Source organism: Pundamilia nyererei, unplaced genomic scaffold (assembly GCF_000239375.1).
Source record: "Pundamilia nyererei isolate P.nyererei 1_Seehausen unplaced genomic scaffold, PunNye1.0 scaffold00098, whole genome shotgun sequence".
In the NCBI taxonomy this organism is placed as follows: Eukaryota; Metazoa; Chordata; class Actinopteri; order Cichliformes; family Cichlidae; genus Pundamilia; species Pundamilia nyererei.
In genome coordinates this window covers 2280388-2304832 of record NW_005187499.1, presented here as the reverse complement: position 1 = coordinate 2304832, position 24445 = coordinate 2280388, and the positions used below count along the sequence as shown (strand labels likewise).

At 41.1% G+C, this 24445-nt stretch overlaps 1 protein-coding gene across 10 annotated transcripts in view; it reads right to left on the bottom strand.

Moving 5' to 3' along the window:
* Nucleotides 1-24445, bottom strand: part of ctnnd2b (catenin (cadherin-associated protein), delta 2b) — a 231489-nt gene that overhangs the window by 28694 nt on the left and 178350 nt on the right. For all 10 annotated transcript variants that reach the window (XM_005740267.1, XM_005740268.1, XM_013912714.1 and 7 more), the window contains 3 exons: nucleotides 23320-23533; nucleotides 6838-7024; nucleotides 239-356 (listed from right to left, as the gene is read on the bottom strand). In XM_005740267.1, the coding sequence (XP_005740324.1) occupies nucleotides 239-356; nucleotides 6838-7024; nucleotides 23320-23533 (519 nt within the window). The remainder of the gene's footprint in view (nucleotides 1-238; nucleotides 357-6837; nucleotides 7025-23319; nucleotides 23534-24445) is intronic.

Here is a 24445-nt window from a genome sequence, read left to right as displayed (position 1 = left end):
AGTTCTTGATGATATGTGTACAAACAAGAGGACACACACAAACACATTTGCAGAGCCCTTCCACATCATTCTCTTTTACTGTGTGCAGGTGTGTGTGTGTGTGTGTGTGTGTGTGTGTGTGTGTGTGTGTGTGTGTGTGTGTGTGTGTGTGTGTGTGTGTGTGTGTGAATGAGCTAGAGGCTATGTGAGTTTGTATGCCTTGCAGATATTTGCGTTCATTTGTGTGTATGTGCATTACCTTGCTGTCAATCTCGCTGCTCCCCAGAGCGGTCTGGATGACATAGAGCAGAGCGTCAGTCAGACCCTCGCACTCCCTCATCCTCCTACGGGCTTCCTCACCTGCAGAGCTCACATTCCTGTAAAACAGACAAACAGAACAGCTTTTAGAAGATTCCACACACCAAACTGCCCATTAGTTTTTGTTTCCTCACAGGTTTTCTGAGTGCGAGCACATGTGCTTGTTGAAATGTATGGAAATGCTTGTCTGTGTGACAGAGAGGAGAGAGGCTGGATGTAATGTCCTTTAAATGTCAGGCTATTAGAGATGGCTAGGAAATGCTTGTGCCCTCAGTGTCAGTGAGAAATGGCACCAAGACAAAGCTCTGCATTTGATTTTTCTCAGAGAATAACAAATTAATTTAAAAAGGCATGGTGCTGTTTAGCTGCAAGACGACACCTCTAATTCATTTTGTCACACAAATAAACACCAAATGAATGACAATTATGCATTTAATTCAGTTATGTAAACTCTGTTAACATCTGAATACTCCATTGCCTCTGAATTGGCTATTTATGATAGTGAAGGTTATTACAATGTGTGGTTAATGTGCAGATACAAAACTCAAAAATAGTGCACTATTAATGGCTTCACAAATTTTCTACCGTTTTAAAATAAATGCTTTCAAAGTAGACAAAAAAAAAACTTATCAGCCAATGGGCATCCAAAAATATGGAATTAAGACGATTATAATCAGGTATTACCAGTATGGCAATTTAAAAAGTTTTAGACTGTTTAACACACAATCATAGACTACCCTTTCCTTAGAAATTCAAGTACTCTGTGTATCTTGTGTCCAGTACTGACTTTTTCCTGGCCACAAAAATAGCATTTAGCTTAAAAGTAGCTATCAAGTCAATTCAGAGAAATTAAAACTGATGCTGGGGGCTTTCCAACGATGCACTGAGCATTTCTTTTGCACTGACCTCTTGTCAGTCTCAGTGTATTTAAACATCACTGTGCATTTATTCATTAGTTGTTATCAATCTCTGACTCTCTTTTACATTGAGTCTTTTGCCCCGTCTCCCTCCCTGAGCCTGGGTCTGCCTCGATTTATTCCTGTTAAAAGGCAGTTTTTTGTTCCCACTGTCATCAAGTGCTTGTTCATAGGGGGTTGTCTGATTGTTGGGGTTTTCTCTCGTGTTATTGTTGGATTTTTACCTTACAATTTACAACTCTGTTGTTTTATGCAGCACATGTAGCAGAGTAGCACCACAGCTGAACACAGTAAGTTGTGATTGTTGGAAAGTCAGTCAACAATATCTCCTGCCCTACTTTTGTGATGTAAATATAACTCTAACATACTGCGTGTAAACACATGTGTACATTAAAAATTTTGGCCGATATAGACATACACCTCCTAAAAATAAATGTTGCTGGAAATCGATGTAATGGAAAAGGTGTTTCGCCTGCAGTGGGAGGATTAGAAGCCTCACATTTATCAACTCTTCTCAACAGTGAAATGAATAAGAGAGAAAAATGTAGAACATAAAACCCTCGATATTTAAACAAGCATATACAGTGCGGAAATTAGATATTATCCAGCAAGAACACAAAGAGAAACACTTGTACTGTTGGAGGCGTGGCTGAAGTATTTCTCTACCATAACCAGCATCAAAAAGCCTAACCAGTAAAAACAAAGGTGCATTCAGTAAGAAAAAAATATTTTATTGAGGGTTTACGGGAAGAAAAAAAGACCTTAATGGAGTGTCACTGGACTTACAACGACAAAAACAAAACTCAACTGACAAAAATCACGAAGAAATGGTAGAACAGCAAAAGCTCTAACTGTTAGAGTTTCCAAACAGTGTATAAACTGAATGAGGTCCTGTACTGGTAAATGGTTAGATGTCTGATCCCAAGCTACTCGTCCTAAACAAAAAGGCAAAAGCCATTTTTATTCACTCCCAGGCTGTGTTTATAAAAGCTACCAGTTTTCAAAGCTTCATGGAATCACTCTGGATTTTTTTTAATAGCCAGTCATGTTTGTTTTAATACCCAAGTCTGTTGAGGTCGTGTAGTTCTGAATGTATTGGTGAGAGTTTGAGAGAGAGGCCTGACCTTAAATGTAATGCAAAAAAACCTCCAAACATGTAGCGGTGAAGTTACATGTTTAAGTAATGCAGCGGGCTGTTTAATTCTGACCCTCAGCGGAATGTCTCTCAGTTTTATTAAGTTATGAGAGCATTATATTTTCACTATACTGTCAAATAATTGCTTAAATATTTCAGGTTGTTGACAATCTGTGTGCTAGTCTGAATTAGGGCTGCCACAAACGATTATTTTGATAGTCGACTAGTCACCGATTATTTTTGCGATTAGTCGACTAATCAGATCATGGATCCATTGGACGTAAAACATACAGCTTATTGCACCAGCAGCATCTGCTCTTATATAACTATCATTAGCTTACAGCTTTAAGTGTTTAAGGTATGTGCTAACTAAAAATAAAGGCAAGATGAGAGTTTATTAAATTTTAATGACATTTGCAGATTGTTTCAATGGAGTTTAATCTGCTTGACGTTTATTCAGCTGTGTAAAAACTCTTAACTTTAATCTCAGCCAAACCGATTTAATCAGGAACCAATAAAATACTTAAAAAAAGGCAAACAGTAACTTTTAAGTTATCTAAGTGACTTATATATCATGTTTAACCTGAGTAGCGAAAGACGGCGGTGGGTTTGAAAACGATTTGCCGGGAGTCCGGTGTTCTCACGGCTCTAGTGAGCCTTGCCCCCGGCTAGCTATCGAGCTAGCGGTGGGTAACAGACGTCTCCGAAAACGTCGGAGCGCTTTTGAAAATATGCGGTGTCTTGATAAACTGAGCAGATATTTGAGGTTTACACAGCTACATTCTCGCCTGAAAATATGTTAATCGTTTATTTTGTGACCCAGAAAGAATAATAAGAGTAATATTAAAACTAACTAGCTGCCGCCATTGTTGACAACTTAGCTGGGCCGCGCTATGAATTCTGGGACACAGCTTCTTCTTCTTCGGGGTTTAACGGCAGCTGGCATCCTTGTACATGCAGTGCTGCCATCTTCTGTTTCAGTCCGTTATTACACTCTTAAATCCTACTACCGGTACTTATTCCTGCCTCTTTTGGGATCTTACAAAGCTTCAAACGATGTGTCGACTATTAAATTAGTCTTCAACGATTTTAACAGTCGACGTAATCGTGACTAGTCGACTAATCGTGGCAGCCCTAGTCTGAATCTTTCTCTTTTTGTCTTGAGCCCAAACACACAGACACACTGACTAAAAGCACTGTGAGCCACACAGGGCACACGCCGATAAACGCCAAAGTAAAGAACACTTAAGAATATTTGTAAACCTCTTTATATACTTCTTTCTTGCAGACATTTCCCACATTTTGGCTACTACCTGCTAATAGATTCAGTTTAATTAACCACACTCAATTACAGATAATTAATCCCTCTGAAGCGTTCCCTTGCAAACCACTGCTACAGATTATCTCTCATTATGATCTTTTGGTGTGAAGAATCTAAATAAGGAGAGAATCACAATCCAGGACAAAGGTTACATGTCTATAAAGCAGGTTTTAAAAGCGAGCACAATTGATTAACCCACAGCGTGCCGCTACAGCTGAGGGAAAATGTCCATCGACGAAAATGTCACTCTTTGAAGAGCCTATTTCTTTGTCTTTCTCTAATCTTTAATTCTCTAATCAAAAAACAAAGTCTCATTCGATATATTTATTTAGCTTTGCCCTTGTTTGTGTGCACATTTAGTTCTCTCTTTGACAGCTGGCAGGATGTATCTACAAGTACATGGAGCAATTTAATGTCCAAAACTGCATTATAATCCATCAGTAGTTCTCATTTTGCTCATTTAGGGACTACATAATGGACAATTTAGATTGTTGCTTTCAGATTTTAATGGCAAATGTTTTTTGTAACAAAGCAACAAAGCAAAAGAAAGTCCACAAAAAATCATTGTAAAGAAGGATTCTGCAAAAAGGCTATATCAAGTCAGTGATTATTACAGGCCTTCAATGTATTCTCTAACCCAGACAGATCATTCGTTCTATGGACTGATGGTAGATCAGTTGAGAGCTAAAGAAAAGCCTGTTGCCTTATTATATAAGACTGCAAGAGTTGGTGCTGCATTTCTGTGTGTAGTTTCAGTGAGAAAGGTTCAAATGTCCCCTGATGAGAAGCATTTAAAAGAATCACATTCTTGCCTTCATTCACCCATATTGATACCAGATAGTGATGTAATTTGTCCCAGAAGCGTGGCAGAGGCATGTCTGCAAGTACAGTGAATAAATGGGTTAACTGTCTCTTCATTAGCTGCCATATTCAATGCACATAATTCACATTCAGCAGTCTGACAGCACAAGTTTTAGCTCTTCCCGTTAGCCGGTTCGACAGCATATGGCGTGAAGCAGCAAGTTAGCAGAGGGAGAAAATGTGCCTGTGTGAAAGTGAGAGACAGTGTGGCTGAGACGGCGTGAGACAGAAGAAGAAAGGCATAAAGGAGGGATAATATGATCGAGAGAGGAGAAACGGAGTAATAGGACGAGATGTAAATGGAGCGAGGGAGGAGAAAGTGACTAAAAGAGGGAGAGAGAGAAAATGAGAATGTGAGGCGGATAATGGGAGATGGAAGAGAGAGAGAGAGAGAGAGAGAGAGAGAGAGAGCAGGTGGCCGGCGATATACCAAACCCGCCATGAAATATTCAATCTTTAATCAGACTCCCAGCATTCCCTAACAAGGCGTGAGAAAGATGAATTAGCCCTTCGAGTTTAGGGAGCTGATCCACACAAAACTATCTCCTGCAACACACTCACGCCAACTAGAATCAAAAAACACACACGCACTGCTGTATCAGATGTGTGCCTTCTCTCTCTCTCTCTCTCTCTCTCTCTCTCACACACACACACACACACACACACACACACACACACACACACACACACACCAGCAGCTACAGAAGCCTCTGTAAGTAGCCAGTATGTGTAGCTTATTTTCACTGGGGGAGGATGAGGAGATATATCGCGGCTGAGATTAATGGCCCACACACCGAGTTAGGCAGAGGGACAAACAGACATGCGCGTGTCGACAGGAAGCAAGACATGCAAATACAGTCATGGCAGCGTTCCCACTCAGCTCCCGCTGCACCCTGTGCCACATCCTCGAGAGGAAATGTGTCGAAATAGCCCCCAGTCCAACTGTCAAAAAATTCAGTGAATGATGTGAGCTGCTGCATTATTAAAGCAAACTTATTTGTTCTGTTGTATAACGTGCTGTCAGTGTGCAGGGATATGGACAGATGCAGGGTCGATTCAACCAATAAGGTACGTACAGACTGTTTTAGGTGGACTTGTCATAATACTGCAAGCTATGTTTTCTGTTCTTATTTTGATGTAGAAGGCTGTGATGGATTCAAATGAATAGCACATCAAAAAATGTCTCGTAGACTGCTTACACGTCTGCATCAGAAAGATTTATGAGCTCAGAGTCAACCACAGAAATTTCATCATGAAGATTTTGTAATGCTGAAAGCCTCTCACTGATACAAAGATTATGAATCACTATTGTTTTGGATTGTGACCTCTGAAAATGCAAAACCGATCAAGTCTCCTCATCCAGTTTCACATATGTCTTGTGTGAACCTCTCACATGGTTTCATTAAGGTCACTACTTAAGGCAGAAAGACATCCAATTATCCAATTTTGCACAAAAGTTGAGTATAAGAGAAAAACCTGGTGTTTTTGTACTCTTTCTTTCTTCCTTTGTAGCCTGACATTTGCCTGGAACCTGAAGAAGAAACTGAACGTGCTCCAGTGACGCTCTGTGGAATCATTTGTTTAGATTTGAGTCGCAAATTACATTACCAGCTGCTAATATATCCTCCTTTGTAGTCTGGTTGTACTCATCCCGGTGTTTTTGCCCCAAGTGGCAAAACCAGTTTGTTGTTTCCATCTTCTGCAGAAACAATTTTCTTGGATATTTCACAAAGTATTGTGTTTAGTTGGTGGTTGCTGACCCAAGGTTTCCCAGAAGAACATTACTCAAAGCATCACACTCTCTTGCTCTGCCAGCTTGCCTTCTTCCCATAATGCATCCTGGTGCCAGGTGTTGTTCAGGTAACAAATAGTGACATACTGTGTGTTATCAGAATCAGCTTTCACATTTTTTCATATGCAAAAGGTTTATTTTTAATCCAACGTGCTGGAGTAAAAGACCCAAAACAAAATGATAAAAGCACGTGTCACTACTGAACTGTAAGACTAGCACCACGTCTCCAGTGAGAAAAAGCAAAGCCACAGCAGCTCTGAAGCCAAACGATGACTCATCTTAAATGCAGCTAATTCTCTCAGTTCTCTCTGTGTATAGGGCGTTAAAAATAACACAGCGTACAATTTAAAAATAACACTGTTTTAACTAACAGAGACTTTTTTAGATGTGGCCGGTAACAGTAGGACTGTGAACAGCACAACATCTTCAAAAAGAGACTTCTCCAGTTGTATGTTGGATTCTTGAAATGTGTGAATACTGTTTTTTTTCCTAAGGAACAGGTAGAGACACCTACCGCAGACAGCCGGTGGCATTGCGGAGAACCTGGGAGGAGTGTAGGTGCAGTTTGCGGTCCTCTTGCGTGTGCGGGGAGGTGTCCCAGCCCGAGTGTGGGATGATCACAGCGTTGGTCAGAACGGCCAAAGCGTCCTGGATGATGGGCATCTTCAGGGCATCACATGATGACAAGTTCCACAAAACACCTGAGGATGGCAAGGAGACGGAAGTTGAAAAACAAAGAAGAGTTCAGAGAAAAGAAAAGGAAAAGCAGGAAGGAGACAGAAAGAAAGGCAGACACAGAAACATCTTCAGGCCAGAAACCACTTAAATATTTAGTAGGTTTTAGTGAGCTGCTTGATTCAGCAAACACTGCAACACAGACAGCTACTGGCTTTACAGCAATCTGAAGAGCCAGACACATGTTCTTAAAACTAGCATGACAGACATTTCCAGAGCTTGACATGTTACAGGAAGTAAAGCAGGTATGGATAATGAAATTAACAATGGCAGACGACGCCAGCGGTTATTGTTCTATGCAGATGTCTGTGTATTCTCCATTGCATTGTCAGTATTCAGACGTGCCCTCAAAAACTCTCCAAAATATCCTTCTGCCTTTCTGTCCTTTATGTAAATAAAAGCTTGCACAGAGCGAGTAAAACTGTGGCCTTATAGGCAGACGTAACTAGATTTAACCGATGATGCATAGACCCATTCATGGGGCCAAGAGCATCACTGAGCTGTTTGAGTATAAATTTAGGATCTGGGCTTCGTGGTCATTAGTTATTATTGAGGATGTTGGCCGGACATGTTAGACTGCATTTATTAAAACATCAAATGAGGAATTATTTCATGAAGGTGGTGTTCTAGTCCTTCAGCAGACACTTGTAGAATGAACGCCACGCTGTAGTGAAGCTGCTCTGGTATCACTCAAACGCTGTCAGGAAGCTACCACTGTGTTTTGTACTACCCAAAACATGTACATGTACTGTTTTGTACTGCCATGGATCAAATAAAGAAACAGACAAACAATTACTGGTGCAGAGATATCTGTAACTATCCAACTATTAAGACTTTTTACTTCCACAGGAGTAAAGTCTGCTACGCTAACGCCTTATAACTAACCTTAAAGTTTAGTTTCAAGTCACCGGTGGGCTGCTGTAATTAATGATGTACTAAAGGCAGTAAATCACTTAGACAAAATTCCACTGCACATTTCTCCTGTTCTTAATCCTCACCTGAATTGAACATACAGTGACCAACCAACCAAGAAACTGGAGTAACTTTCCTCTATCCTACCACTTAAGGTCCACTTCTCTAGCCAGTTGCCACACACAGAAACACACATATAGTTCGCTGACTCGAGTGACTCACCCACAGAGACACACAAACACATACAGTGCACATATCAGGCTGAACCTATCAAGAAAAGGACAAAGAGGGTAAGAGGCAAATCACCATATTTCGACATTGAGCACTCCGATTTCTTGAGAGGTTTCACATATGTATAAGCTCACACTCGTGCACGCAAATTGTGATAACCTTGAAGTACTACAACGTCGTAATTCTTGTTGACCTTCATCTTACAAATTGCCTGCGCTCTAATCTATGTATTCCTGTAATTATATGTTAAAGCATTTGAGAGTGTCCACCCATAGTCATATCTGCACTTATCTAGCACTCTCTTTTATGGTAGTAATTATAGCCGTAGTAGTGGTAAAGCATCCTATCCTCAGATCTGTGTGGGAGTGTGTGCTTGGAATAAGGCGTCCTCTCTTCGGAGCTGTGTTGTTCACTCACGGCTGAGCAGCAACTCTGTAATTACAGCTTCTGTTATCTGTCTTTGTGAGTTTGTATGAATTTGTTCTCGTGTGCGTTTGTGTGCACGTCTTTGAGTGCCATCTAAGCCCCTTGACAAATCAGTCTTAACCCTGTCTGCTGTTTGGACCCTGTGTGTTTAAGACGGTGCAGTCTTGCTTTGTGGTCAGAAGGAGTTTCTAAATGATTAGCTTCTGGTTCTATGACAGCAATTAGCTGGGAGTGTCATGTTAGCAAAACAGACTAGCTGCCACTTCATTTTTTCTCCTGCTCAACAGGCCAAAGGCAGCATGCTGTTTCTTGTTTTCTTCAGTAACCTTGGCATTTAATATAATAATTGCAGCTGACTTTTGCATCTGTGAGTCAGTGAATTTTGGTGTCTTTAACTCTTTAAAGGTGCCATTTGCTAAGCGTACAGATTTTGCTGAATATTAGCTTAGCAATAGCAATACTGGCTACAGTAAAAAACTACATCTCATTAATTCTACTAAAAAATGCTTTCTTAACACTTCTCATCTTGTTAGCTAACAAAATACGCTGTTATATCAAAGGACAGCCTAACTAGGGTTTTGTTCAGAGATAATAAATGATAAACTCTGACTTTAGTACCTTAATATCTTTAGAGTAATCATCTCAAAGTATAACACCTCATTAATCATTATTTTTGGAGCAGACACCATTATCAAGCAATGTTCACAGTTAGTGCCTGCTTTTAACATATGACCTGCTAAATGGGATAGTAAGGGACAGTAGACAGCAGTAGTCCAGGAGGAGGGAAGCAAAAACAGCTGGCAATTGCAAAGGCTGAGTGAGTTGCATGTGAGGATGGACAATAAGGAAGTAGAAAAGGACTTGTATCAGTGGGCTAGGCAGAGAGACTGAGCTAGAAAGGATGTGCAGCAGGTTAGGGTTATCAAGGGCAGGAATGGAAGTGTGCTAACAGGTGAGGAGAGTGTGTTAAGAAGATTGAAGGAGCAGGAGGTGCTCATGAGTGTAGAAAATTAGAGCGTGGAGAACAGATGTGAATCATGATGTCACAGACATATGACGTGCAGAGGATTAGCAAGAAGGAAGTGAAAAGAATGAGGGGTGGATAGGCAGTTGATCCAGATGCCATACATGAGGAGGTTTGGAGATTTCTATGGGAGAGGGCTGTTGAGTTTTACACCAGTTTGCTTATCAATTTCAGAATGAGGCCTGAGGAAGAAGTTTTCTAGTACTCGTTTTCAAGAACAAGAAGCAGAGCTGTAGCAGCTACAGAGAGACAAAATTCACGAGCCATACCATGAAGATATGAGAAAGAGCATTTATGTGAAAATGGAGCAGTTGTTCCATTTTCACATAAATGGCCTCCTTGACTCCTGACTCAAACCAGCGTTCCTCCCTAACCAGGATGTCTATAGTCTCATCACTGAAAGAGTGGCCATTGTGGAGTCTTGGCCTGATGAGGTAGCTCTTCTGCACTGAGCAATCTGCTTAACCAGGTTGTTTGGTTTCCCCGATGTATAATTCACAGCACTCCTCCTGTAGTGCCCAACAGTATATTATTCTGTGCCAGGGGAAGTGATCCTTGGGGTGGACTAGTTTTTTGGTGTAAAATGCCTTGGGGGTTGAAAGCCAAAGAGACACAGTGTTTCAAGAAAATGTAACTCATTTGTTCTCATAATTCTGACACATAAGGCATCATCAAAATCTTTCATTTAGACATACTGTATGAATGAACAACAGTGATCTGTAGTGAGGAGATGAAAGAGAGCCTGGAGAAGTGGAGGTATGCACTGGAGAGAAGAGGAACAAAAGTCAGTTGAAGCAAGACAGAACACATTTGTTTGTGAGAGGGAGACAAGTGAAAGGGTGGGAAAGTGAACATGGTAGAGACGGTGACAGTAGATGAGTTTAAATACCTGGATTCACCATTCCAAAGCAACGGACAGTGCACAAGAGAGGTGGAGTGTCAGGAATGATTTATGACAGAAGAAAAGGAGCAAGAGTGAAAGGGAAGCTTTACAGGAGAGACCTTCTATAATGTATACTTGGAGATGGCAGCATGAAAAAAAGAGACAAGTTGAAGATGTTAAGATTTTCATTGGGAGTGACCAGGATCAACTAGAATAGAAATGTATATATTTCAGATGGAGAACTAGGGTTGAGTGGTTTGAAGACAATGTTAGAAAGGTAATAGCTAGATGGTTTGGACATGTGCAGAGGAGAAATACTGGATATATTGGACAAAGGATGCTGAATATGGAGCTTGCACGCAGGCAGGAGAAAAAGAGACTACAGAGAGGATTAATGGGTGTAGTGAAGGAGGTAATGCAGAAGGCTGGTGGGACAGAAGAGGATGCTAGAGATCAGGTGTGATGAAGACAGATGATCTGCTATGGCGACCCCTAAAGGGAGCAGCTAAAAGAAGAAGAAGAATCAGCTAGGCACAAAGGTCTCGGATGTAATTTAAGTTGTTGTTTTTTAATGACACTAAAACTACAAGCAGTTTATATAAGGATAGTTTTGGTTATGTAGATTTTCAAAATTTCTGACGAAACCTTAATATGTTTTTTTTAAATTCCACTTGTTGCTAGCAGCATCACTTTGAAGAATCAATGTCTTTATATCTCTGGATTCTCATGCACACCTTATGAGACAGATATTTGTTACATTGTGACATTTGGGCCACACATACACCCACAGCATTCACACAATACTTGCCACAACCCATGTTAAGCATGCTACATGACTTCTGGGCAAGATGAGGCCCACACAACACTTGGCAGTGTGGTGACAGAGTTTTGCCAAAAGGCCCAAATGTGTCTGATATTTGGGCAAAGTAGCTCCTACATGCATGTTTATTTAAAAAATGATGCAAAGAATTAAGACATTTTTCCTGGAAAGTCAAGAGGATTGCAAGAGCTTGTAATTTGCAATTAATCCATGCATGCATGCCTAAATTGTTACTAAAATCTTTTAAAGTGTTAGATGTTGTCTATCCCAGTAGCATTTCCTAATCTGTGAACAACACAGAGGCTGCTTATTGTGATGAAAATAGCCAATTAGCTCTACATTCTGCAAAATCTAAAAATAATGCATTTAATGTCCTGTGGCTAAACTGTTGGAGCACAGTGTGTAATTTCCCATTGTTATAGATCACACATTAGTTATAGCCTGTAAGTTGATGTCATTTTTCATATTTCAAAATTTGATCATATAAATATCTATTTTCATCTCTTTTAACTTAGTGGTGTCTAAACAACTCTGACAGATCTGCTCTTCAGTATTAAATTTGGTCTGACGGACTTAACATGTCTGCAACTTGCAGTGTTCTAATGAAAAACAGTGACTCTCCCACAATGTGAATTTCCATTTTCAATGCATGCTAAATGAGTGGATAAGTAAGAAATAAACACATATTGCACATGTCAAAAATGCAATGAATGATGTCATGCTGCAGCTGCAAGACAAAGATGACTTTTCCCCATCCTGAGTAAAGTCAGCTGTTTGCCAGCATTGCTACTCGCTGTGCAGGGTATGACATCATCTCCCTGAGGTGAAAGGCAGTGGGATTTTATCTTTGATTTGAAACACACGCTCTCTCACACACACACGCGCAGTCTCGTGCACACATAATATTGCCTCGATGTACACTGGCTCATGTTATTGCTTGCTTACACACATGGATTCAGGCATGCACAAACACTTGCATCCAAGCCCTTAAAGACATGCGCGCACACGCACACACACACACACACACACACACACACACACACACACACACACACACACACACACACACACACACACACACACACACAGTCATGAGTGTGTGACAGATGAAGGAGGTTAATTGCCTCAGCCTTACATCATGAGTGGCAGCAGGAGGTTGTTATGTGGAGGGAGGGGAAATGAATATGTTGGCTATGTCTCTTTGTCTGTGAAGCCATTTCCCATCTTTCATTTGCAGCGTACTTTCATCCCACTGTCATATTTCTCTCTTCTGCAACAGGTTCCTTTGTCCCCCACTTGATCTTGCTCTCGTTTCATTTTTTATTCCTCAAGTCTCCCAGTGTATTTCAGTAAGTGCTTGCTTTTTGACACATCCTTGTTGTGGACCACTTTGAATCTGAGACTTCAGAGATTGCCATTCTGTTTGTGTGTCTACCTTTCCACAGGCATGAAGGTTGGGCTAGTCATCAGACTACAACTATATTAAAATACATCTGATTAAGACTGTAATTCTCCGACGTGAACCTTAACACTGCCGCAGCACAGCAAGAAGATTGTGGGTTCAAACCTGTTGGTCGTCTGAGGCTGAATTTGTTTATTAAGATTCTCCTTTCACTTTTCAACCAAAGTTTGATGCAAAAATGTTTTTTCTAGACGTCGTTTAACAGTCTGAGAAGACAGCTTGTCACTTTTCCTTTTAAACCAAATCTCAATGTTGGTCAGCCAACAAAGTCATCTTTTGGATGTCTATTCAACAACTATTATCAACTATTATCGAAGCCACATTTGAAGCTACTAGTACTTGAATGTTCACCCGTTTAAGAAAAAACTGCACACTCTACATCAGTGCAGTCAATTATCAGCTTTAGTTATTGTTTCCTTACGCACAAAAAGGGAAAAAAAAGAAAAAAGAACACACTCCTATTACACAACATATCATACTCTCAAGCATATGGTTAAACCATCCTGCCCACTGAGCAGTACGGTATATGCTCTATATCTGTTGAAATGCATCACTGCACCTAAACTCATTTATGAGAAAAGTCAAGTGAACACTGTGCAAAAAAAATACATAAACCAGCAAAGATGTTTGTTCTGTCTCACAGGGAAGCTCACCTCTGCTAATGTGCTTTTCTAGCTTTTTCATCTATAGGCCTACAATTGCTATAAGTTCCAACAAGAAATCCCCTTCAGGAGCTGCTTGCATTCAAGTTACGTACATAACATCTCTAGGGAGCCCACGCTAGTGGTATGACCTTGAGAACAGCAGGGGGGGTTTTGTAGTAAGAGAGACCACCCTCCTCTGACAGACTGTGTACACCACCTGCCTTCTGAGTGGCTCCGCAGTCCTTTGAACAACTGAGGATAAATCAGTTGTCACCTTTACTAATTGCTGAAATTGTGCAGTAGAAACACAATGTAGATTACAGCTAAGGCAGCCCTGAAGATCACTGGCGACACGCTGAGCCAGCCGTCTTGCAGCTGAAAGTGACCAGGCTCACATTTTTATCCCTTACATCAGCGGTCCCCAACCCCCGGGCCTCGGACCGGTACCGGTCCGTGAGTCGTTTGGTACCGGGCCACGAGAGTTGAGGCTCAGGTGTGAAATGTATGGTTTTCAGGATTTTTATCGGTTTTCAGCGTTATTTTGTTATCGTTTTTATCGTTACCTCGGTTTTCCTGGTACTTTTCACGTGTGTTATGAATAAATCTTCTTTTTTCGGTACCGGTACTAGTTTTATTTTGTTGTATTTATCCGCGACACCTTAAAGGCCGGTCCGTGAAAATATTGTCGAGCATAAACCGGTCCGTGGCGCAAAAAAGGTTGGGGACTGCTGCCTTACATGACACAGAAAGGAGATTTCTTAAAGTGGGGTCAACGGCAGCACAAAGATGCATCGTATGGATTTGACTTGAAAGAACAGCCTACGTGCAGCTTTTATACCGATCTTGACTGAATAAATTCACTGAATAAAAAGGTTATGAAATATATGTGAGATTTTGCTGATATCAGCAGACTTAATTACAATGGCTAGTTCACTGACTTTTTTGACTTTATATCAGTATTAGGGGTGTCATGATAACCTTGTATTGATGATATTTAAAGGTGAAATAGCAACACTGTGTGAATAATATGGTAACAACTGTGTAATACAGACTCAGTGTGATTGCATTTCTACTCAATTTGTCCAAAAAGGCTACACACAATCAATAAAGTTACGGTTGAATTCAACAGATTGCGATGATTATTCAAGCCGTACAATCATGAAAATCTGATATTGTGATTGAGTTTTAATCTGTTTGGCTTTATATTATTTTAACACCTTTCTTCAGGCATCATATGTCATATCCTAAAGTTTTTAGAATAGGAGGAGAGCTGATGTTACCATGTTTGTCAGCGTTGCACTCTGCAGCTACTGATACTGGCACCTAATCAGAGCAGCGCTTTGTTGGCCCAGAAGTGACACATTTATAACCTCAAATTAAAATCATAGGTGTCAGCTTTACTCTGTTGTCATAATGATTACTGTTTAATCACTTGGTCTACACTGGCCTATAGCTGTGTGCATTAATGAGCCTCAAAGTGAGTAATTATATTTACACAGTTTGGGTCCTTTAATGACTTTGTCACTGATCACTGGAAACACTGTGGTGAAGCATTTTATATAGTTTATGTCAAGGTCAACCAGAGTGCTTCTGCAATATGGCAGAAAGAAAGTAGGAAAGGAAGAAGACTTGTGGTAATATCCCATTCTTCATGAGATTCAATCTGGTTTTAATGAATGGACTTATTATTTACCTGTAATTATGAAAGAGGCTTGATATTTTCTTAACAGAGGAACTGCATTAAAAATCCTTTTAAATGGACTGAAAAGATAATGAGCACCGTAGAACTCAAGGGAACAAAACTGCTGCATGTTTACATAATTAACTGTGGATGTGCGGCATGCACAAAAACATATTTCCACTGATTTTAAGTCTTGTGCAGCTTTATGTTCATCTTTTTATATCTTTTCATGCATTGGCCTATCAGGCGTCCTTAACTATTACATTCTGTTAATAATCAAGAATTGTTCTTTTAGTCCTCCCTTTTTTCATATGAGCCCCTCACTCTATCAAGCTGATGTCCTCTTTGCTCTGCTAAAGCTTGATGAGCACCGTTGCTGGACTGCATCTAGACTGTGGAGCGTTTCCATCAGTACGACTCTGACAGCTTCCATATCTGCTTCTAACCAGCGTGAACAGTCCGGACCTGTCGCTTGCAGTGGTGTTTTCTCCCATGACTGACTAAAAAAAAAAAAGTTGTATTGTAATGACAAGTGGAACCATAGCTACTGACAGAACGCAAATCTGTGAAGGGAATAAAGAAGTTAAAGAAAGCGCAGCAAGCTGTGAGTCAGAGGGGGCCGATGTCATGTTATTAGCACTCCTCTGTAGCTCAGATTAGCTAATCATTTTCACCAACATGTTCATAGCAGCAATAAATGGACCTCGTGTAGAATTAAAATGACTAAAACATAGACAGGTAAAGCTTGGGGTTAATAAAATAACTGTTCGGTTTTCTCAACTGAATCCACCATGAGCTCCTAGTTCTTCCTGCTTCTCTGTGACTCTTCATATATCCTTTACACCACATGTGTCAAAGTCAAGGCCCGCGGGCCACATCCGGCCCGGCGTACATTTATATCCGGCCTGCGAGATCATTTTATATAGATGTATTATTATTATTGTTATGCATGGCCCGGCGATATGAGGCGCTAATAATATACAAACTACAGATCCCATAATGCAGTGCGGCATCCTCCTTGCTGAACGCTAGGCTAACTGGGAACATTCCCTCGTCAATGGAGAAGCTCTTTGGGGGTGGCGTCAATCAGGTCAAACTTCTGTTATTGCGAAGCTAGCCGCTCACAATGGCGAAGAGAAAAGTTGATTCTGAAAGCAGAACCTTTCAGCGCCAGTGGGTGACTGACAGTGTTGGGAAGGTTACTTTTAAAATGTATTCCATTACAGATTACAGAATACATGCCCCAAAATGTATTCTGTAACGTATTCCGTTATGTTACTCGATGACAGTAACGTATTCTGAATACTTTGGATTACTTAATATATTATCATACTTTGTACAACTACGCGAATGTACTATTGCTGTGTGATGTCGGCTCGTAGCTGAAAAATAGCTTTACTTTGTTGTGTGGGTCAACTTTTCTTGCGAGAGACAGAGAGAGGCGTTGAAAGGCTGCTCCAACGGAACTTCTTGTTTCAGAGGAAAACACGAACACAGTGTACAGTCGAGTCTTAATAGCTTACTTACAACTGCGCTCGTCAGGCACTCTTCTTGGCTGCAGTGGTTATTATTACATTTACATGCTTCCAGCTCCCGTTTTTGCTCGATGACAGCTCAGACTTTTCCACTATCCTTTTTCTCCCTCCTATTGCTCACAGACAAATAACGGGTATGGCAGTCCATTCTCAATGCAACACGGACTACACTGCCCATGAGGCTACATTCTTTAGAGCTATGCCTATAGCATTCTGCCTGGTAGCTTAGCACAACAACAACAACAAAAAGGCGCTCTCTCACCCAGGAAACACACAGTCGCAGAGAGAGAGAGAGTCGCCCTGTAACCATGGCAACCGTAACGCTGCCACCTGGAACAACAGAACGTAGCTGTCAAACAACACCCAAACAGTCCTGACCCACCACAATATGAACCAAGTACCGCAGTGTAATCCATTTATTTCAACAAAGTAACTGTATTCTAAATACCACCTTTTTAAACGGTAACTGTAACGGAATACAGTTACTCATATTTTGTATTTTAAATACGTGACGGCGGTACATGTATTCCGTTACTCCCCAACACTGGTGACTGAATATATGTTTACAGACATTGCTGGTAAACCCGTGTGTCTTATCAGTGGAGCTAATGTGGCTGTAATTAAGGAATTTAATTTAGGACGGCACTACCAGACAAAACGTCAGGATAAGCTGAAAAACCTAAATGCAGAGCAGAAACTACAGAAAGTAGAAGCCTAAAGAAGAATCTGACATTTCAGCAGACTTTTTTCACCAGAGCAAAAATCACAAAGTGAAGCTGTTGTGAAAGCAAGGTTTATTGTAGCAGAGGAGACAGCCAAATCAGCCCGGCACTCAGAAGAGCTGCATGATGAAGGTGTGCGACGTCTTGTGTCCAGACAAAACGCAGATTTTGGCAAATGTGAGCCTGAGGAGAAATACAATTGCTGATCGGGTTTGTGAGATGGCCACTGATTTAAGAACACAGTTGTGTGAAAGAAGCAAAAACTTTATTGCATACTCTCTTGCTGTGGATGAAAGTATAGACATGATGGACATTGCACAGCTGGCCATCTTCATCCGTGTAGAGGAAATATTGAACATTAAATCGATGCACGAGACAACTACAGGAAAAGACATTTTTTAAAACGTATGTCAAAGTGTAACCGACATGAAACTGCCCTGGGACAAACTTGTTGGACTTACAACAGATGAAGCGCCGGTGTTGTACGGTGAAAAAAGTGGACTAGTCAGCAGGATGCGAGTAAAGATGCAGGAGGAGAACTGTACCGGTGAGTTAACAGCATATCACTGCATCATACACCAGGAAACGCTGTGTGGTAAAGTCCTAAAAATGGAGCATGTAATGATCACCGTAACGCCAACCATAAATTTTATCTGAGCTAAAAGTTTAAATCACCGTCAATTTCAGTCTTTTATGCGGGAAATAGATTCAGAGTTTGCCGACATTCCTTATCATACAGAGGTCCGTTGGCTGAGTTGGGATAAAAATTCTCAATAGAGTTTTTGAGCTCAGCAATGAAATCTGTCAGTTCATGGACATGGCATGTATGATGCGGTGATGGTATTTCAAGTGAAGCTGTCACAAATGCACCAGTGCAACTTGTCTCACTTTCTCTGTTGCCAAGTAATGCTGGACCAAGTCAGCGGACTTTGCTGAATTGCACCTGTGCAGATTCAGATGGAGCTGCGGTGTAATGATACACTCAAGGGAAAGTACGACACTGAATGGCCCGCACAGTTTATTAGTTCCATTCCTGAAGCAATGCCCAGCTCCGTCTACATGTGGCTCGAACCTTGTGTATGCTTTCATTTATTTTTTCTGGGGTTTTTGGCAGCATGTTCATATTTTTAACTTGCATAATTTTGACAGGATATAGTTTTATGAAGAGCAAAATATTTAAAGTTAAAGTTTATTTTTTTAAGTTTATTTAATCTGGAATAATATTCCTGTCTGTTTTTATTCATATTTATGTTTAAAAAACATTGTTTTAGTGTGTTCAATAAATGTTTATCTTGTTTGGCCCGCGACCTAAAGTGTGCCTTGAGTTTTGGCCCCCTGTGCAATTGAATTTGACACCCCTGCTTTACACTATTTTGATAATTCTTCATAAATCTAACATTTGTATTCCATCCGTCAATATGTCCAACCATCCATCTTCTGCTGCTTGTCTGGATCCAGGGGCAGCAGTCTTTCCCTTTCAGCAAACCCAGAGTCTAACTATTGCCCGTCTCGCCTGGGTGCCCAGGGTCAGCTCCGGGCAAATTTAACGTACTGGAAACAGAATGGAGCACAACCTCACCTACTTCTGAGGTGCACAGAGAACAACAATAACATGAAGAACTAAAGATGTTGAACACACAATCATGCATCAGCAGTAATGCTGATATTTGGTGTGTTCAATCTGCTTTATTCCCCCCATGTAACCTTTATTAGTTCTAAAGACAGAAGGTAAAAAAAAGGACCGTAGTTACTGAACTGAAAGAGACTGAAGAGCACAGAGCAACAAGCCTGCTTGTCACTTTTTGTGCCATGAAGCAAGCTGCACACGTGAATGAATGTGTGTGCTTGTGAACCAGCCCTTTGTGCATGTTTGCGTGTCTGTGCGAGTCTGTAGCTACCAAGGCAGGCAGCTTGACTTCCCACTGTGATCCTGATTCAAAAAGCTCACCAGAGAGCAAGCAAGAGCCAGAGAGGGCAGGCAATATAGAAAAAGATGGGAAAAAAAAGGGAGATGGAGAAAGGCAAAGAGGACAGGAGAGAGACAGGAGAAAAGAGAGAGACCAATTACAAGAATCTGAGCGCAGAGGGATAAGAGAGGGAGTGAGAGAGGCTGGCAAACAGGGAGGGAGAGAGAGTTATTTCCTCTGGGTCTTTGAGAGACAGAAGAGAGGAGAGCATGGTCTGTCTACGTCCGGTCGGTCGTTCAGCTGATTAATTTGTGACAGGAGGGATTTCTGTGCTTCGTGCCTTGAATTGCTTCTCTAATTTATATGGTAATCTTCTTTAAGACTCTAGCAGCATACAAAACCCTTTTATTTCCATCTCTGCTAAGCCTAAAACCTTTTCTAGACTCACTACACACATATGCATATTCAGAAATGCACACGCGGGTCAAACTCAACACCATGTGGCTGTATGTTGGAGCTGACATGCTTCTTGGTTTAACTTTCCTAATAAGACTTTTCCATTACTATTCAGAACTGTGGGATATCAGCCCATATACTTCTTAAACTGTTTGTCTCTCACCAATATCTCACATCAGCCTGATGTGTGAAGTGCTGCTGTAAATAATTTGGAAAGTGGGCAAAGGCTCTGTGCAGCTTTTGTGTGAGGAGACACTTTGCTTTTGGACAGTTTGCAGAGAGGGAAAACAAGTTTCCACAGTTACAGGTAAGCTGGACTGAAACCTCTCCTAATGTCTCCAAGAATTTGTTAGCTGCTTGGAATACTGTCATGAAATGGTGTTAGACATCCTCGATAAAATAAGAATGCTGTTAAAAACCTGATTTCAGATTTGTAAAACAGAAAAAAGGACTTTACTGTATTCCCCCAAATCTAGGTCGAGCCTAAATATCCCACGTAATTGTACCAAATGAAAACTACTTGGCACTGTATCATCAAAGTAATCGGCTGAGATTCATCCACAGACTGTGGCTTCTCTTGGTGCTATCAACAATCAGACAGGACAATAAATACATTGTGGAAAAGAGCCAGAGATTAATCATGACTAATGAGTAGATGCAGAGCAGTAAGAGTGAAGAAGAAACAGCGCATTGGAAGTCCCCAGCAGCCTAGGCTTACTGCAGCATAACTAATGCCTCTTTTCCACTAGTACTTACTCGGCTCAGCTTGACTCAACGATACTCAGTTTGTGGGTAAGGTCCTTATAGCAAGGTGGCCTGAAAGCCCTGTGATGTCATTTGTATGCAATACATTCTTCTTTTGGAATCAAAATGCAAGGTCTTAAATAATCAGGCCCCATCCTATCTTAATGACCTTGTAGTACCATATCACCCCATTAGAGCACTTCACTCTCGCACTGCAGGCTTACTTGTTGTTCCTAGAGTATTTAAAAGTAGAATATGGGAGGCAGAGCCTTCAGTTTTCAGGCCCCTCTTCTGTGGAACCAGCTTCCAGTTTGGATTCAGGAGATAGACACTATCTCTACTTTTAAGATTAGGCTTAAAACTTTCCTTTTTGCTAAAGCATATAGTTAGGGCTGGACCAGGTGACCCTGAATCCTCCCTTAGTTATGCTGCAATAGTTGTAGACTGCTGGGGGATTCCCATGATGCATTGAGTATTTCTTCTTCAGTCACCTTTCTCACTCAACATGTGTTAATAGACCTCTCTGCATTGAATCACACTTGTTATTAATCTCGGTTTCTCTTCCACAGCATGTCTTTATCCTGTTTCCTGCTTTCATCCCAACCAGTCGCAGCAGATGGCCCCGCCCCTCCTTGAGCCTGGTTCTGCTGGAGGTTTCTTCCTGTTAAAAGGGAGTTTTTCCTTCCCACTGTTGCCAAAGTGCTTGCTCATAGGGGGTCATATGATTTTTGGGTTTTTCTCTGAATTGAAACACTCTTGTTTGTGAACAACAATTCTGTGAATTGAATAGATATGGATTAGACTTCAGTTTCACACTCTTCCTGTTAATCTAGTACAAATTTGGCATGGCTAAGTAATGGTTTCATGTGGTCTAGTACTAGATTAGACAATTACAGGAATCAGACGACAATGAAACAACCCACTTTCGCTGCCAAAATAGCTTTGAACCCATCAGGGCATAGATACATGGGAATGTCCTCTGATGTCTGGTTCTTTTGGGTCCTCTGGGTCGGAGGACAGTGCAACCATGCATTCTATATATGCTCGACCAGAATGGGCTATGTAAGCTTATCAACACCTTGTTTGTCATGTTCCTCAAGTCAATGCCTAGCATTTTTTCCGTGTGCGAGTGGCACTGTCCTGCTGAGGGGAGGCCACTGCCAGTGGGAAGGGAACAAAGTTTGTTTAGGTCAGTACCAACCCATCAGTGGCAAAGATCAACCCAAGGATTCCCAGAGAATTAGATCTTTGTTACTATTTGGTTTATTTGTTAGTGGTATTAATGTCGTCACTGATTTGCTTACACGTCCTCACAGGCTGACTACGGCAATAAAAGGCATAAATCATAGGACAAATATCCATCTCTTTGCAGCTCCATAGCAAAGATGTTTTCATGAGTACTGGTGCTGGTAAGAGAAATCTATATTTCTCATTTGGCTCATGGACTGGAAACACCCCGCCCCACCCCTGGGAGTTTCTGGCTGTAGATCAGTTTGAAAATTAAGTAACATTCCTCTTCTGGCTCCATCATCTCTCCATCCCTCTCGAGAGGTAAGAGTGTGTGGCCGTCCATGTAAACTCTAATCAGAAAAGAGATTGCCAGGATACAGTAAATGCTGTAAAAAAGAGGCGTTGCTGGTAATGCTTTAATCTATCCGAGTTTACAAATGCTGACCTCCACGTGGATTATAGAACCTCAAATTAGTCCACCCTGAACACAATTTCTATGGAGATATTTGTGTTTACTCACAGAGGATACAATCATGCTGTGGATACAAGTGCAGTACAGACCTTTGCACAGAAATTCAGTTTGACAAGTCAACAGCACTTGATGAGTACGGGGAAGTAGGCAGGCAGTAAACAGTTGTCTCCTCTGTGTGAGTGTGTGTGTGCCTCTGTATTTGTGCTGAAGTGTAAATGGAAACATGCATAATGCGGCATGTTTTGTGTCTTGGACTGCTCTCTGTAAATATAGTCATATCTGTATTGTCCATGTGAAGGAAAATAACGTGTGTGAGGACTATATAGGGACTATAGTACGAAGGAGTACCCACAGGTAGAAAATCTAAGACTTTTTCTTGAATTACAGTTTTATAGTATTTGGTATATTAGCAACAGGACCTTTATGTCCTGTATGGGCACCCTGACTTCTCTGCAGCTATGCAATGATGCACTGTGTATTCTGACACCTTTCTATGAGAACCAGCATTCCCTCTTTCAGTAATTTGAGCTTAAGTAGCTCATCTGTTGGATCGGACCACACAGGCCAGCCTTCGCTCAACATGTGAATCAGTGAGCCTTAGCTGCCCATGACTCTGTTGATTCAATTTCAAGCCCTTTCCTCAGGCTGAAATGTCCAACAAGCCTAGTGCTAGTTGAGGTTCACATAATGTTCTACAAAAATAAGCCTCATTTGTCCAGGAGAAGGATACACATCTGGTTAGTTCCCAGGAAATATGGTGAGTATTCACTAATGATGGCAACTTCAAAATACACTATACGGACAAGTACTGGGCCACTTATAGATTACACCAACAGGAACTGCTCAGCCATTGTAGCACATGTAATGAAGCAGCCAGTTTTTAATCTAAAAGAGGTTTTGGAGCGATCTCGCTCTGTAATTTGTAACTATTGTCTGGCTTGGTATCTAAGTTGCTATGGTATGGAAGATCTAGGAGGGAAGAGAAGGCAGGCTGCATGGCTAGGTGCTTGATTTTATACAATGTGACAATGAGACTGAAAACACCAGGATTCAAAGATAAAGAGGCGTGGTCCAAAACTTTTGTTTAGATAGCGTATGTGCACGTGTGTTACCTGTGAGCAGCTCTCGGATCTCCACGTCTGTGGTCTTCCGGAGCAGTCGCACTAGAGCGGGTATGCCTCCGCAGTTCTTCAGGGCGATCTTGTTGTCGTCGTTGGCTTTGCCATACACCAGGTTCCTCAGGGCTCCGCAGGCGCTGCGGTGCACGTCAGTCATCCTGTGGTCCAACAAGTCCACCAGCAGCTGGATTCCACCCTGCCGCCGAATCTGAGACCAGAGAGGAGGGACAGATATAAGGTGTGGATTATAATAAAACGAGGGGTGTTTTTATTTAGCCTGAAAGACATTGGAGCATCGTTTACCCCAATCTCCTCACAAAATGTTAACAGGTGAATTGTACTTTTTACCTTGTTAGTACTAAAATAAACAAACAGGCTATGCTGGTGCTCCTCTCACTGATACGAGATTTATTGAAATGCCAGCCACTGCACTTTCTGTCCTATCAGCCCTCCCTGCTTTCCTCTGTCTAGACAAAGAGAAAATGTAGGGCAGACTGGCTCCTCTCCATAAAAACAAAAGCAGTGGAAGAGATTGTGCAGAGATATGGTAGGTGTGCTTGTCTAACATGACTTTTGTACCGCAGCATTAAGCCTTATTGCACAGATGTGTTTGAAAATGCCAGAGCCGATACTGGCTGTTTACAAAATCAGTCACTACATCTTCCCTGTAACCTGGGGTGGTTAGGATAATATAAAGAACTTAATATTGTGTCAAAAAAACTGCAATTACAAGTGCATTTTAATAAACCAACACATAACCCCAAATAATACAACCAGCAGCAAAGTGATTGTAGATTTACCTCTTTTTCTTTTAGATAGAGGGAACAAAAATATGGAGATCTTTCTTACCAAGGGTGACGTGTAACTTCTTTTTTTTAAGTTATTCAATTTTGTTTCGTTTTACAGTCATGCTGTGCAAACATTCAAACAACAAAAACTTAAAATGAACGGCGCTAAGAGTATTTGGTAAGAGTACGTGGTTATAAGTAAGTAAGTAAAGTAAGTAAAATTTTATTTATATAGCACATTTCTAGATAGACATCACAAAGTGCTTTACAGATATAACAGATTAAAAGACAAAAAACAAACAAAGTTAACAAAAAGCAATTTTAAAAAGATA